General features: G+C 34.5%; 1 protein-coding gene and 1 pseudogene across 2 annotated transcripts; one reads left to right on the forward strand and one right to left on the reverse strand.

Moving 5' to 3' along the window:
- Positions 1–332: 332 nt before the first annotated feature.
- On the forward strand, positions 333–2,623 carry LOC143534971 (protein PHOX1-like; annotated as a pseudogene). The gene is made up of 2 exons (XR_013135637.1): positions 333–2,271; positions 2,424–2,623. The product of XR_013135637.1 is annotated as a protein PHOX1-like (transcript).
- Positions 2,624–3,900: 1,277 nt separating this feature from the next.
- Positions 3,901–14,367, reverse strand: LOC143534972 (protein S-acyltransferase 24-like). The gene is made up of 13 exons (XM_077029331.1): positions 14,118–14,367; positions 11,147–11,287; positions 10,772–10,884; positions 9,860–9,939; positions 9,597–9,760; positions 8,494–8,626; positions 8,288–8,387; positions 7,157–7,214; positions 6,963–7,040; positions 5,990–6,088; positions 5,754–5,832; positions 5,493–5,641; positions 3,901–4,481 (listed from the first exon to the last, which is right to left on the reverse strand). Exons 1-13 carry the CDS (start codon positions 14,364–14,366, stop codon positions 4,029–4,031), a joined length of 1,896 nt encoding a protein of 631 aa, XP_076885446.1. The 5' UTR covers position 14,367; the 3' UTR covers positions 3,901–4,028.
- Between the last annotated feature and the right edge of the window lie 209 nt (positions 14,368–14,576).

A 14,576-nucleotide genomic window follows, 5' to 3' on the forward strand; every position in this document is an offset into this window, starting at 1 on the left:
AGAGGGAAAATAAGTTGGTATTTCAGTTTCATTTTCACACATATTGAAGGTGTTTGTGTGTGAAATTTTCTTGTAGTTCTTGAAGTTTTTCACACAGTTAAGGTGTTTGTGTGTGAATATTTTTGTGGGTCTTTTTTAGTTTCTTGAAAAAACCAAAGGATTTCAAGAACAAGTTTTTAGGAAGTTTACACACAGTGAAGGTGTTTGTGTGTGAAAATACTTTGTGGGTTTGGAGACATATAATCTCTTAAGAATTTATTGGTTCGAATTCGATTTATAAAATCTTTAAATGTACCAGTTTTTTTATTCTTGAAAAAACACATGATTTTCAAGAAAGTTTGTAGTTGTTGAGGTTTTTCACACAGTGAAGGTGTTTGTGTGTGAAATAAATTTGTGGGTTTGGAGGCGTATAATCGGTTAAGAAGTTATCGGTTAATATTCGACTCGAAATAAGTTATATGTTACAATGGGCAAAAAGTCAGGGAAAGATAAGATAAATGGAGGGTCGAAATCCGCAGAAAATAGTACCCGAAAGGCATATGACGACGACACCGAAATCTTCATTTCAATGGCACAAGAACATAAGGAAGAGGGACACAAGTTGTTTCAAAAGAAATACTACGAAAGTGCGATATCAAAATACGAAAAAGCCCTAAAATTGCTTCCGAAAAACCATATAACTGTCTCATATCTTCATACCAGCATTGCAGCATGTTATATGCAAAAGGGTATAACCGAATTCCCGATGGCTATTCACGAGTGCAATTTGGCACTTGAAGTCACACCAAAATATAGTAAAGCGTTGCTAAAGCGAGCTAGGTGTTACGAGGCGTTAAACCGGCTCGATTTGGCTTTGGAAGATGTTCGTGTCGTGTTGGATATGGAGCCGAAGAATCTCATGGCGATTGAGATTGATGATCGGTTGAAGCTGCTTATGGCGGAAAAGTTGACCGAAGAAAAGTCAAACAGTGAGGATAAACATCAAAAGACGGTTAACAGAGAAAACGAAGAAACACGAGAAGAGAAAAGCGAAAAAGACGAAAGGGTTGATGAAAAGAAAGATTTAGGTGACACTAATGAAAAAATTAGTACGAAAACCGAGCACGATAACGAGGAAAAAGAGGCTGAAGATAAGTTGGTTGTGGAGGAGAAAATAAGCGTTTTTAGCAACGAAAACGAGCCGAAAATGAATATTAAGTTAGTATACGGAGATGATATAAGGTGGGCGAAAATCCCGTTTAACTGTGATGTTTTAACGCTAAGGGAAATAATAATCGATCGGTTTCCACTTTCACGGGCTGTGCTAATGAAATACCAAGACCAAGAAGGTGATATGGTGACAGTAACCACAAATGAAGAGTTAAGATGGGCAGAGTCAGCTTCGGGTCAAAGTGCGGTCAAACTTTACATTGTGGAAGTCAACCCGGAGCAAGATCCGTTTTTCGACCATGTTAGAAGGCAAAAGCAGAAGCAAAAGATTCAACAGTCTTCATCTTGCATTGATGAATGGATTCTTGAATTTTCACAGCTTTTCAAGAACCATGTCGGGTTCAATTCGGATGATTATTTGAACCTTCATGAAGCCGGTATGAAACTATATACTGACGCGTTGGAAGACACGATAACAAGCGAAGAATCTCAAGAACTGTTTTGACAATGCGGCTTATACGTTTCAAGAAATGGCGTCGTTGGCGTTGTTTAATATAGGAAATGTTCACATGTCAAAAGCAAGAAAAAGAGTAGATTTTCAAGAAACCGCTTCACAAGAATCATTAATTTCACATGTGAAAGATTTATACGAATGGGCGCAAAACGAGTACTCAAAAGCTGGTCAAATGTACCAAGAATCGGTCAAAGTCAAGCCCGACTTCAACGAAGGGTTTTTAGCTTTAGGACATCAAGAATTCGAGCAAGCGAAGCTTTCTTGGTATTATGCGGTTGGAACAAAAACCGATCTTGAAAAGTTGGATTATAAGGAAATTATTGAACTTTATAACAAAGCCGAAAATAATTTGGAAAAGGGTATGAAAATGTGGGAGGATAATATGAAAGATGATGACCCCGAACGGGTGGCAAATATGCAGTCGTTGATAAATGTTTTGTGGGGTACGATGTTGTATGAACGATCGAGTATGGAGTATAAGCTTGGGCTTCCGTATTGGCACGAGTGTTTGGAGATTGCTGTTGAAAAGTTTGAAGTTGCGGGTGTTTCGCTTACGGATATTGCTGTTATTGTAAAGAATCATTGCTCAAATGATGCTGCACCAGAAGGTAATAAGTTTGGTTTTCATGCTATAAGTATTTTAAAATGGGTATATTTAATATTGATTTTTTCGGTTTTGTAAATATGATATTATGCAAGTTTTCGGGTATTTGTTAAAAATTGTTTTCGGTTTAAACTTTGAAGTTTATTTCCTTTTCAGGTTTAGGTTTTGATATTGATGAGATAATACAAGCATGGCATGAACTATATGAAGTTAAAAGATGGCAAAGTGGTGTTCCGTCTTTTCGATTAGAACCGTTGTTTCGAAGACGAGTTGCTAAGCTCTTTTACGACATAGAAAACGCACAATGATCACCGTTTCAAGATCACAGCGTCACAAGAAAAAGAAAAAATATATATTTCATTTCTTGGTAAGTAAAAATATTGCTTACTAAAATGTTTTCTCTTGTTATTACATTCATAAGTTGTTTTGTTGAAAGCTAGTTAAGGCCATGAGCATATAAACAGTTTTAACAATGACAATTATACCCTCAATGATTTTAATATACATCAGCTTGTTTGGCCATTTTCATCACCAGTTAATTTTGATTTACTAGTTTTTTTTATATTTTAAGGGGTGTTTTGGACATTTAACAACTAATCAAGCAACCGATTATCATATGCTAATTAACACTTAAAAGGGGCTTTTTGGACATTTAACACGTCTTTGTTTAATAATGTTTGTTTGTTAAAGCCGTTTAGCATCCTTCTAACACATTACAAATTTTCATTAAATGTACTTGCGTTTTTCGTACGCTTGTGAGTACGTGAAAATGACGATTATACCCTCAAAATGGTCCTGGTGTGATATAGAAATTAGAAAATAACATATCACAACAAAAAGAACAACGATAGCGTGTGACATTGTGTTGGCCTTATACTGAAGTACCCATGTTACGGTTTCTCTCATCATACACTCCTGGCTTATCGATTTTCTTGAAAAATGACGGTTATACCCTCAAACTATTTCAACTGTTTATCATAACTAGAACCTGATGAAATGTAATAATGTATTCTGCAGGTAGTCATATAACACATTCATAAAGTCATGGCAGCTTCCAACTCCGCATTAGAATTTGTAGAAGGCGCTACAATTTGTTTCAACACGAAAAACGAAGGTTGATAATACGAGTTTTAGTTACAAAAACAGTTGATAAAAAGTGTTAAAAAAATATATTTTTGAGTGCATTTGTTTTAAGGTCCTAAGAGTTATTTGGCTTGTAAGTTCTTTTCATTTGGCGTGTACCTTTTTATTATGTAACGAAACGGAATGTTACATTCAATTTAGTATCAAACAAAATGACATCAGCTGGTTTCTGTATGTGTTATGAGACGGGTTGCTACGGGCATTCTTGTTGGGTTTCGGGTTGAGGGGTTTGCTAACCCAAACACAACCCATATGCTTTAACCCTTTTACTATTAACAATAAAATCGTGCACTGCGAGCAGAACCCGTATAACCAATAAATTCAAATGAAACTGAGGTTGCAATAAGCGGGTTAAACAGGTCATAGACAGGTAAAACAAATCATTTAACGGCTTTCGTGCTGCGACTCATCATTAAACCGATAAATGTACATACATCGTAACTATCGTATCCAATGTATCGTGAACAAAAAAATCGTTATGAACAATACTTTCGAGATACAAGAACAAGGTAGCATATAACTGCCATTGCACAAAGTACAAGTCACTCTTATCTGTGGAAAAAATATTTATCCCAAAAAAGGCAAGAAGTGGTACAACATATAATGCTCATATAACCATTATAGACCCCTAGATCGAGACCCTCGGCCTAACCCTAGACCTAAACCTAATGGAACCGACGAGTCCGCTTTAGGTTTACTTTGTGTCCCATGGCTGCAACCGGACGAATGAACATGACCCTGACCACCTTGACCATGGCCATGGCCATGAATATGACCATGACCATTTGTTTGATGAGAATGACCAGCACCGTTTAGTGTGTTCAGGTTTAGACTCATGTTATTCTTATTGTTAATATTATTATCGTTGGAGATTGGCATCATGCTTATACCCTCGGATTGAGGTGTTGATTCTACGATTCCAATATCCTCGTTGTAACCGTTTATCAAGAAATCTGAACAGTTTTTCTTGCAACCGTGATCATACGGGTTTCTGAATCGGCCTCCTGGACCTCTTAGGTAATTGTATCGCATCATGTTCGCCATTTCATTTGTTGTTATGTTGCGGCCAACCTGTATTAAAGATATTGTTTGGAATCAGTCATTTAATTGGATATGTATTATCTTAAAAAAATAGTAATAACACATTAATGGGTTAGTTTGGGCTCAAACCAAGCAAAAAACCGGAAATTTGGTTTTCGGGTTTTTGAAAAACGTTCGGTTTCAGAATTTTCGGTTTTCTATTCGGTATCAGTTTCAGTTTTGGTTTTTCCCCATTTAGTCTTGAGATTTTGGGGCCAATAATTTGGGCCTAAAACTTCAGACTAAATCTTTTTGTAAATTTACAACTAATTTTTTTTACCGGTAAAGAATCTCACATGTAAACCTACCATTTCAGGGCTATGTCCAAGGTCGACTTCTCGACCGCCATGAGACCTTACCCCCTAGACCAACTTCTCAGGATCATTCAATAAAAAAGATCCATAAATGCGGTTCGGTTTTTTTCGGTTTTTATTGCATACAAAATGGAGGCCGAACAGAAAGCTCAGTTTTCACAAAAACAAAAAACCAAGCCGCCCATTTTTGTTTGGGTTTGGTTTTTATAACATGCAAAACTGAAACCAAACCGAAAGTTCAGTTTCTAAGGAAACATATTACCAAACTGTCGGTTTTTATGTGGATTCAGTTTTTCAGTTCGGTTTTTTGGTTACATATCAGTTCTTTTGGTTTTTATTACGCGTAAAACCGAACTGACAGTCAGTTTTTACGAAAACATAAAACAAGATGTCGGTTTTTGTTTGGGTTCAGTTTCTCGTTTACAGATTGGATATTCCGGCTACAGATCAGTATTTTCGGTTTCATGCACAAACCTAAGAGTGTTAGTAATGCATAAAACCTTTTAAATCATTTTATTTAAAAACAGGCTATTATTGGAATCTTGAAATATAATAATAACTAACACTTCGTTACTCACAAGAAAATATTTTTTGAAAATTATATTTTTCTTTCGGTCAACTGAACTTGACATGTACAAAAAGTTTATATATTATGTAATATAAAGATAGTAAAAAGGAAAATAAATACCTGCGAAATTTGCATAGCAGTTAAAGCCGCCACACCAATAAAGAGAGAGAAATCTGAAATTAAAAATAATAAGACACCAACATGTTGATTACCAACATGTTGCAACCATGCTCCAAATGAAGATGGAGCCAATGGATCAGTCACAATTCCTGCAAACAAGAATTAAGTAATTTTAGCTTACAAGATCTGATTTCAGAGAGACCTTATTTAACACAATAAATATTTATAATTATTTGAACAGAACTGTTAAGAGAAACATACTTGTAAGAGCAACTCCACCGGTTAAAGCCATAGCAAAAACTTCTAGAACAAGAAAGCCAACAAAATCCCATTTGTTTCTCTGCATAAAAGATTTATACAAAAGATTAACTGCAAATAGGTTAATCACAAGAGGGAAAAAAATGGCATCCAATGTTAAATGTAAAATAAAGCCAAGCATAATACAAACAAATAATATTTTCGATTTTGCCAAACATAAATAATAAATTAAGACGAACCTTCCCAACACAATTAGATACCCAAGGGCAGTGATGGTCAAATTGCTCTACACAACGCTCACAGGTGGAACAATGCTTTGCGCGAAGTGGTCGTACAATCTACACATCAAGATAATATAAGATAGTAAGAGAATACCAGAAAAAAGGGATGTAAACGAGCCAAGCTGCTCGTGAGCTACCCAAGATCAGTTCACTAAAAGCTCAAATCAAGCAGAGCTTAAACGAGCTCAGGCATATAAATAAGCTTGTTTAATAAATGAGCCCGAGACTGAGCTCCACTTATCGAACACGAGCTGGCTTGCGAGCCTACACAAGCCTACTGTTTATATAACTTTTATTTAATATATTAAATATATATTATGTAATAATTATTATTTTAAAAATAAAATATACAATTTAAAATTAAAAAAAGAACAAAAATGTGTACAAATTCATTATTAAATAATAAAAGAGCTGAGCCAAGCTCAACCTGAAAAACTACGCACGAGCCAAACTGGAGCCTAACCAAGCTTGGGCTTGGCTCGGTTACACCATACAAGAAAGTATATGTATCAATTTCAACCCATTGAGTTATTAATGTGACTATATGAATTATATAAATTATCATTGATGGGTAAAAAGAGATTAAAGAAAAATAGGTCAAACATGTCAACAGAAGGAAAGTCGTACAATGTGTACTTTTAACACACACAAACTCTTATTTTTATGAAATATTATCATTGAATAATAATATAATATAAGTCTTGTAATCAAAATCAACAAACTAATTTTAAAAAACGAATATAGAAGTTTTTTCAGATCAACCTAACTTGAACTCTTTCACCCGTGCCAAAAATATCACCCGTTTTGGCCCTAACACGTATTGGCCTGCTACATAACCTGCGACCTACCGAATTTTCCACCCCTTAACAAAGTCACATTTGAGTCAGCGAGACACAATTATGAGAGAAAAAAAAAAGAAACGTGACATTACCTTACAAGTTGCACAAAGTTGACTCCAATTGCCAGCTAACAAAGCAGGGTCAGGTATGTCAATCTTCAGTAACGGCTCCTGCTCATTGTAAATTAAGATTATGAATTTATATAAGTGGTTATTGTGATGATATACGAATCTAACAGATTAAAATAAGTGCGTAGTTGGGCGATAAAAGGTAATACACAACTTACATTATCTGTTGCATCTTTTGAATCATTTCTGTTGGCTTTAATGAAACCGGGATCTTTGCTACAAATTACACAAATATTATTATTATAAAAACTCAATACAAGATTTAATAAATATTTATTTCTTGCTAAAATAATAGTTCTTAAGTATAGGTGGTAATTTCAACCACTCAATTAGATAAACAAAACAGGTCAAATGGTTAGAAAGTTGACAATAGTTTATTCATAATGCTTATAAGCTCATAATTCACTTTTTCAAAAAACTATATTATTACTTTGCAATGTCGCTTTTTGTAACCATCTTTGACACAAACTGTTATAGAAAAAAATAAATATATATTTGGACAAGAACCGTTTCAGGCCAACACGAATAAGGTGTAAATGAGCCAAACCACTCGTGAGCTCAAGATCTATTCGAGTCGAGCCTATACAAGCTTGAGCTCCAATTAATAAACTCACTTAATAAACGAGCCAGACCCCAGCTTCACTTATTGAGCTAGCTCGTGAGACTATTATTTATATAACTTCTATTTAGAAAACTAAGTATAGTTTATTATTATAACATATAAAATTATAATAAAAATTACTAAACACCATATATTAACTTATGTATATAAATTGCTAATAAAAATACATAACTATAAATACATATAAATAAATTAATAAATAATAATAGACTAGTTTGGTTTCAGTTTTGCCATTTGGGCTTATATATTTTGAGCAGAAGAGAAAAAGTTGAGCCAAAAATAATGAACTTGCGCTTAAAAGTTTTTGTTAATTATGAAATTAACTGACTCATTTGAGCTAAAATATTTTGATTAGATTATTTATAAATTTTTCATAAATGCCTTAAAAATCAAAATAAAAAAATAAAAAGCCACAAATTCGGTTCGATTCGGTTTTTTCAGTTATAATTATATGCGAAAATCAAAACCGAACCAAAAGTTCGGTTTTTATGGAAATATAAACCAAACCATCGGTTTTTGTTTGAGTTTGGTTTGTTCAGTTCGGTTATTTAAGGATCAGTTTTTTCGGTTCTATGCACACCCCTAGCCAGCAGAGCTCAAGCTTTAGAAATAGAGCTTAAAACGAGCTGAGCTCGAGATCTCGTAAGTTAAACGTGCCGAGACATACCTGCTACACCGCCAGAAAAGTATCAATCCCGAACTTGCAAATAATACGCCCATCCAAGCAAAAAAGGCAGAACCAGCAGTTAACTTGGGCAAACTTGGAGCTGCAGCCAAAGAGAAACAAATATTATTATTATTAGCAACATTGACTGCTATCATTGACCACATGTAACATAATAGATTATCTTATTCAAAAGATTAAAAAAATACCCATAACGACCGAATTGATATAGGTCAAAAGTAGTGCAAATATTACAAACAATAAAGCTGGTGCTAGCCCTAATTTTGAAAGTCGCCCAAATGCCCCTTCAGTACGTTTCTCAAGTAACTTCCTAGCATTACCCTGCAGTATCAAACAAGATCATCAATAAACATAAAAAAAATAGGAAAATAGATACAAATATTAATGATTGAAAAGAATATTACATAAAAATACTTATGTGAATATACCAAAAAAGGCCACTAATTAGCTAGAATCTAGATTCAAACAATGGGCAACATAATTAACATCAAGGACTACACAAAGGAACACTGGAACTATTTTAAAACAATAAGACGATATTTGGAGATCTTACAAAACATAGAATCAAACACAGTCAGCTTGAAAACGAACCGAAGGCTTAGTGAACCGTTCGACATTCGTTTATTTAGTAACCAGCTGAACATGAACAAATTTTTTGTTCCTATTTAAACGAACGGACATGAACACATGTCAAATTCGTTCATTTAATTTCGTGATCGTTCATTTAGGTTTGTTCATTTAAATGCGTTTTTGTTCGTTCATTTACGCACGTTAATCTATGTTCGTTAGTTTATATCATTTAAATTTTTAAGACTATTACAATTTAGTCTACTTCATAAAATTAGAACATCAACCATTACAATTTAGTCTAATTTTATTAATTGTTAGTCCCAATAGATTGATGTTCACGCCTACTTTGGTGCTCATTTTGAACCGTTCCTTAATACTCTTAACGAACAAACACAGACGAATGTGAATACGTTCTTTTGTTAACGAACAAATACAAACAAAAAAACCTGTTTGTTTATTGTCCGTGTTCAATCATTTGTTCAGTTACAAGCCTAAACACAACAAAATACTAGTGTGGTTTTTTTCCATACAAAGTGATACAAATATATAATATATCTTCTGTAATCCAATTACTAAATACTGGACGGTAGCTGGTATGCTTTTATTATACTAAAGTCAACTCTAAATTAAATATTAGACTGTAGCCGGTATGTTTATATTTTACTAAGTTTATATTATACTAAAGTCATCTCTAAATGTTGAAAAGTCAAGGAATACCTACAAGGAAAAATGCAACTTGTCGATGATTCTTATCGGAAGCAAGCTGAGCTGGCGTAAGGCCAGTATTATCAGTCACCATTAAATCCTCTTTCTTGCCAGCTTGTACTAATACTGTGCATGCTTCTAAGTTTCCCCTGATAGCGGACCAATGTAAAGGTGTGCAACCTAAAATTGCAATTATTTGACAGAATAAAAGTTATTTATCTTAAGACAGAGTAATAAAGTCATTTTCAAAAGGATAAATAAAAGGTTGATCTAAAGTACCCTCTTTATCTTGGCGCCCTCTATGTGCATCCAAAAAGAGAAGAAGACGGATACTATCTGCAAAACCTTTATATGCAGCCCTACAAGTCAAATTACAGACCCCTCAATTACAGTTGTTTAAAAAGCTCACGACTCGGTCGAAATAAGCCCGAAAAATGCTCTCTCAAAATCGGCTCGATTCTAAACAAGCTGAGCCCGAGCCAAGGTAAGCTAGCTCGTTGTCCCACTCATTAGGCTCGTTTAGATGGCTCGTTGGCTGATAAAAAAAAACATGCTCAAAATCGGCTCAGCTTGTAAAAGAGCCAACATGAGAAAGCTTGGTTTGTATACGAGCCGAGCCCGAGCCAAGGTAAGCTAGGCTCGTTGGGCCGCTCATTGGGCTTCCTTAGCTGGGTCGTTGGCTCGCTCTGTGGCTCGTTTAAATGAAAGCCTAAACTGTAATGCATACAAATTATAACTGAAATTTTAAGACATAAATTATAAAATTTGTAGTCGTTTAATTATGCATTATGTGAATGTTCAAAATACTATTTTTTTTCTTTATACATATACACAAAAGTGTAAAAGTATAAAATTATTTTTTTTAATTGAACGAGCTGGCTGGAGCTTTTTACGAGCCGAGGTCAAGCTCAACATTTCAGCTCATTATGATAAACAAGCCATGCCAGAGCCCAACCTCGCTTGGCTCAGCTCGTTTACAGCCCTAGCCTCCAGTACATTAACTTTTTAATTTTTAAAACAACAAAGAATCTCATAGACAGATATTACAAAAAATAGGTTTTTTTTGTCCCATTACCATTTCATTGCAGATGTCATGATGTAACGGTGGAATCTTGAATCAGAAATGTTTATAATCCCATATCAAAGTTGGGATTTATAATATAAATAAAAGGAATTCAACTATTCAAGTACCAATGTAAAGGACTTCTTCCTTCATTATCAGGGACATCGGGATCTGCATGCCATTTTGTGACAATGTGATAAAGATAAGCCGTTTGACCATACTGTGCAGCAACATGAGTGGTCTGCAATATATTCAAATCAGAGAATGAATAATATTATTCATATTGACATTGTGTTATGCATATATGCAGCACAAAACAAAGTAATCAAATGAGGGCATAAACAGAGTAACATTATTCGAAAGCATCAGTTAACAATGGCTAACATCCATGTAAACAAAACGAATCAAATAAATTTAGTGAAGTACATCAAGGTTAACAAATAGTTCAATATTTAAAACTTATTAAGGTGTTTATAAATACTATTTGTAACTTAAATACCAACCTGATATCCATATATATCAGCTGCACTAACCCGAGCACCCTCTTCAAGCAAAAGATCTGCAACCTGAATAGATCCCCTAACCGCACTCCAATGCAGTGCCGTTTGGCCAGTAAGATCCACTGCATTCACATCGGCCCCACGCTGCAAGTTTCATCAATATTTTGGTTACCACCAAATAACCTTATCATGTTTAAGAAAATCATATCAACAAAGGTCCGGTAACACTTTTTAACAGAAACACAACCCTCTTGATATACTTTTAAAAACCATACTTTAACATATCAACAAAGGTCCAATAACCCTTTATCATGCCAAGTGTTTAACATCACTTTTGTCCCTAATTCTTCACAAAAAATATATTTATCCCTGAGGTTCAAAATACATTTAGTTAGCAACATATAAATAATTATAACATTACTTTATTTTCCCAGTTTTGTCAAAATAGTAACTAATGCTTCTTGAAAAACCACACATATGTTTCAATAGACAAGAAGCAGGTTCTATGGTAAAATTAGCATGTCAAAACTTAGTCAAGGGCTCATGGCATGTGGTGCGACTGTGAAAGAAAGAGTCAAGTACAAATTTGTCACGAAGCATGTGCAGGAGTGGCCTGTCAGCCACTTCTAGTCTAGCTTTCTAAAGATGCATGCTGCTTTCTTATTTATAAAAAAAAAATATTTGGAAAATAAATAATATGTTTATTTACTTAAGTTGTTTGTTCTGAATTTCTAATGTGTAATAAAACAGGTGTTGTAATACTGAGATAAATATATGCCTTCTGCTAACTAAATGAGAAATCAATCACTATTCCTGAGGGGAAAGATAAAATACAATAACTGAGAATGAAATTGAGAACCGTAGGGAAGAAAAAGAACACCATAATATACTAAAACGAAGAATCAAATAAGTCATGTTATCAAAGGAGTGTGAAGACACAGAAACACGGTCACAATTTGAATCAATAGCTAGTTGATAGATCTTTAGGCCTCACCTTAAATGGGTTTTTTGCCACTATAATACTATATCATTCATCAAAAATTGCACCATCTTCCAAATAGAGAAAGACCAATGAGACTCCGAGCATTAAAGATCCAATCCGTTTAACTTATTATGCCCAAATCATCCACATGTTGCATGAATCCCACACAGATCAACACACCAATTTCACATATAATGATTGCAGTATTGCATATTTCTTCTAAAGCATCATCGCATACTGAAACGCACCATGCCAAGTGCCATGGCTTGATTACTAAATATATACAAGCTTCATTGCATAATGGACACTTCACATATAGGCCAACAGAAGCAGATCAACACACCAATTTCACATATAATGATTGCAGTATTGCATATTTCTTCTAAAGCATCATCGCATGGTGAAAGGCGCCATGCCAAGTGCCATGGCTTGATTACTAAATCTATACAAGCTTCATTGCATAATGAACACTTCACATATAGACCAACAGAAGCAGGTCAACGTGCAATGACACAAAATGCACAGCGCAGTGGAAAAACCGAAAAACATGAGTCTTTATATTTCTAGATAGGCCAGTTAGGGTAATGCCCGTAGAAACACGTATGGGTTCAGGTAAAGGCTCTCCTGAATATTGAGTAACTGTTGTTAAACCAGGTTGAATCCTTTATGGAATGGGTGGAGTAACAGAAAATATAAGCGCCTAAATGCCTATACGAGCTGAATTTATCATTTCAGGATAAAAAGAAAATAGGCTTTAAAAATAGCGAGTGCAGGTTTATTCAGTAAATTCTACCAATTATGATGTTGCTGGTAATTCTTCATTTAAAAATAAAAATCCACATCATTAAAGCTTAAAAAAACAACTAACTAACCTCTACAATCCAAATATATATCCTATTGTAAAGCAACTAATCAATTCCATTACACAACCTTAACAGCATCTATTTTATACGACTAGTTGTATAGCTTCACTTAATCAAATCATTTATTTGCTTCCACAAGTAAATATAAAGCTAACTACACTGCAGGGCCGGAAACTGGACACCTGTTTAAAACACCATTTAGCCTGTTAAATAAATACATTATGTAATTTTTTTTTTATTTTCCTAAATAACTGAAATTAGCCGGCTAGACTCCATAATTTCTCCTTACTAGTACATGAAACATACAACTGTGTCTAACACAAGTTATAAACTAGTTAAATGAGTCGTATTCATGTTTGATTCTTGTGTTAAGCATGTCGTCTCTCACCTGTTTAACACGATAAGTACCAAGGAGCCTAGGCACAAGAAGCAAGGACTTTTAAATTTTAATAACCATGCACTTAACGTAGGCCTAAATTCTACCAATCATAATGTAGCTATACAAATAAATATTAAGCTAATTACAATACAGGGCTGCCAATTGGAAACCTGCTTAAGACACCATTAAACCTGCTAAATAACAAAAGTACTCTATGTATTTTCTTTTATTTTCCTAAATAACTGAAATTAGTAGGCCAGACTCCATCATTTCTCGTTATTGGTATATAAAGTAGTTAAACGAGTCGTATTCATGCTTAATAATTAAAACTTGTGTTAAGCGTGTCGTCTCTAACATGTTTAGCACGATAAGACATGTTTTGTCAATAAGTCAATAAGTTGTTTTCCAACTCAATCCCAAGCATGCTCTATGTAATTTTTTATTTTCCTAAACAATTATTAAATATTAGTAAGCCAGACTCCATCATTTCACCTTACTGGTATATAAAACATACAGTTGCATTATAGACACGAGATATAAAGCTAACTACAACTAGTGCTGGCAACTGGACACCTATTTAAGACACGATTAAACCTGTTATTTAACAAAGATACACTATATATTTATTTTATTTTCCTAATAATAAAATTAGTAAGCCAGACTCATCATTTCTCTTTAATAAATAAAGCATACACCAACAGTGTTATAAACACGAGATATAAAGTAGTTAAGCTCATCGTGGTCTCTAACCTCCAGAATATATTGCGCGGCGGCGACACGGTTATTAAGCGCGGCCCACTGCAACGCTCGATATCCTAAATCATCCGGCTTGGTAACCGAACAGCCTTCCGACTCGACCAAATTCTTCAGCTTCTCCAAATCACCGTACGCAGCTGCCGTATACACGTCATTCTTCAAACTCTCCTCCTCCGCCGCTCCGGAAATCTCACCGGTTCCGGCATCATGTTTATCGGTGTTTTCCTCGATCTCCAACGACATGACGATTTATTGATTGATTGATTGATTATTTGAATTGAATTTGTGAAATGATGGATGAGTATTTGAGTTAGGGTTTTTGAACGGGATCGGAGTTGACTCGGTAATGATGCGACGGAGAGAAGAAACTGATAATAATAATAATAATAATAATAATAATAATAATTATAATTATAATAATTACAACGGAAACAACCGAATCAAACCTCAACT

The sequence above is a fragment of the Bidens hawaiensis genome, unplaced genomic scaffold, assembly GCF_021521415.1.
Source record: "Bidens hawaiensis isolate Kalapana, Puna unplaced genomic scaffold, B.hawaiensis_p1.1 tig00010383_1, whole genome shotgun sequence".
Classification (NCBI taxonomy): Eukaryota; Viridiplantae; Streptophyta; class Magnoliopsida; order Asterales; family Asteraceae; genus Bidens; species Bidens hawaiensis.

Excerpts from the sequence above, each read along its gene's own strand:
- LOC143534972 (XM_077029331.1), bottom strand. The coding sequence starts at position 14,366 with ATGTCGTTGGAGATCGAGGAAAACACCGATAAACATGATGCCGGAACC. Across the intron at positions 10,885-11,146 it reads CTGATATATATGGATATCAG|ACCACTCATGTTGCTGCACA; the intron begins GTTGGTATTTAA and ends AATATATTGCAG. Across the intron at positions 6,089-6,962 it reads AACTTTGTGCAACTTGTAAG|ATTGTACGACCACTTCGCGC; the intron begins GTAATGTCACGT and ends CTTGATGTGTAG.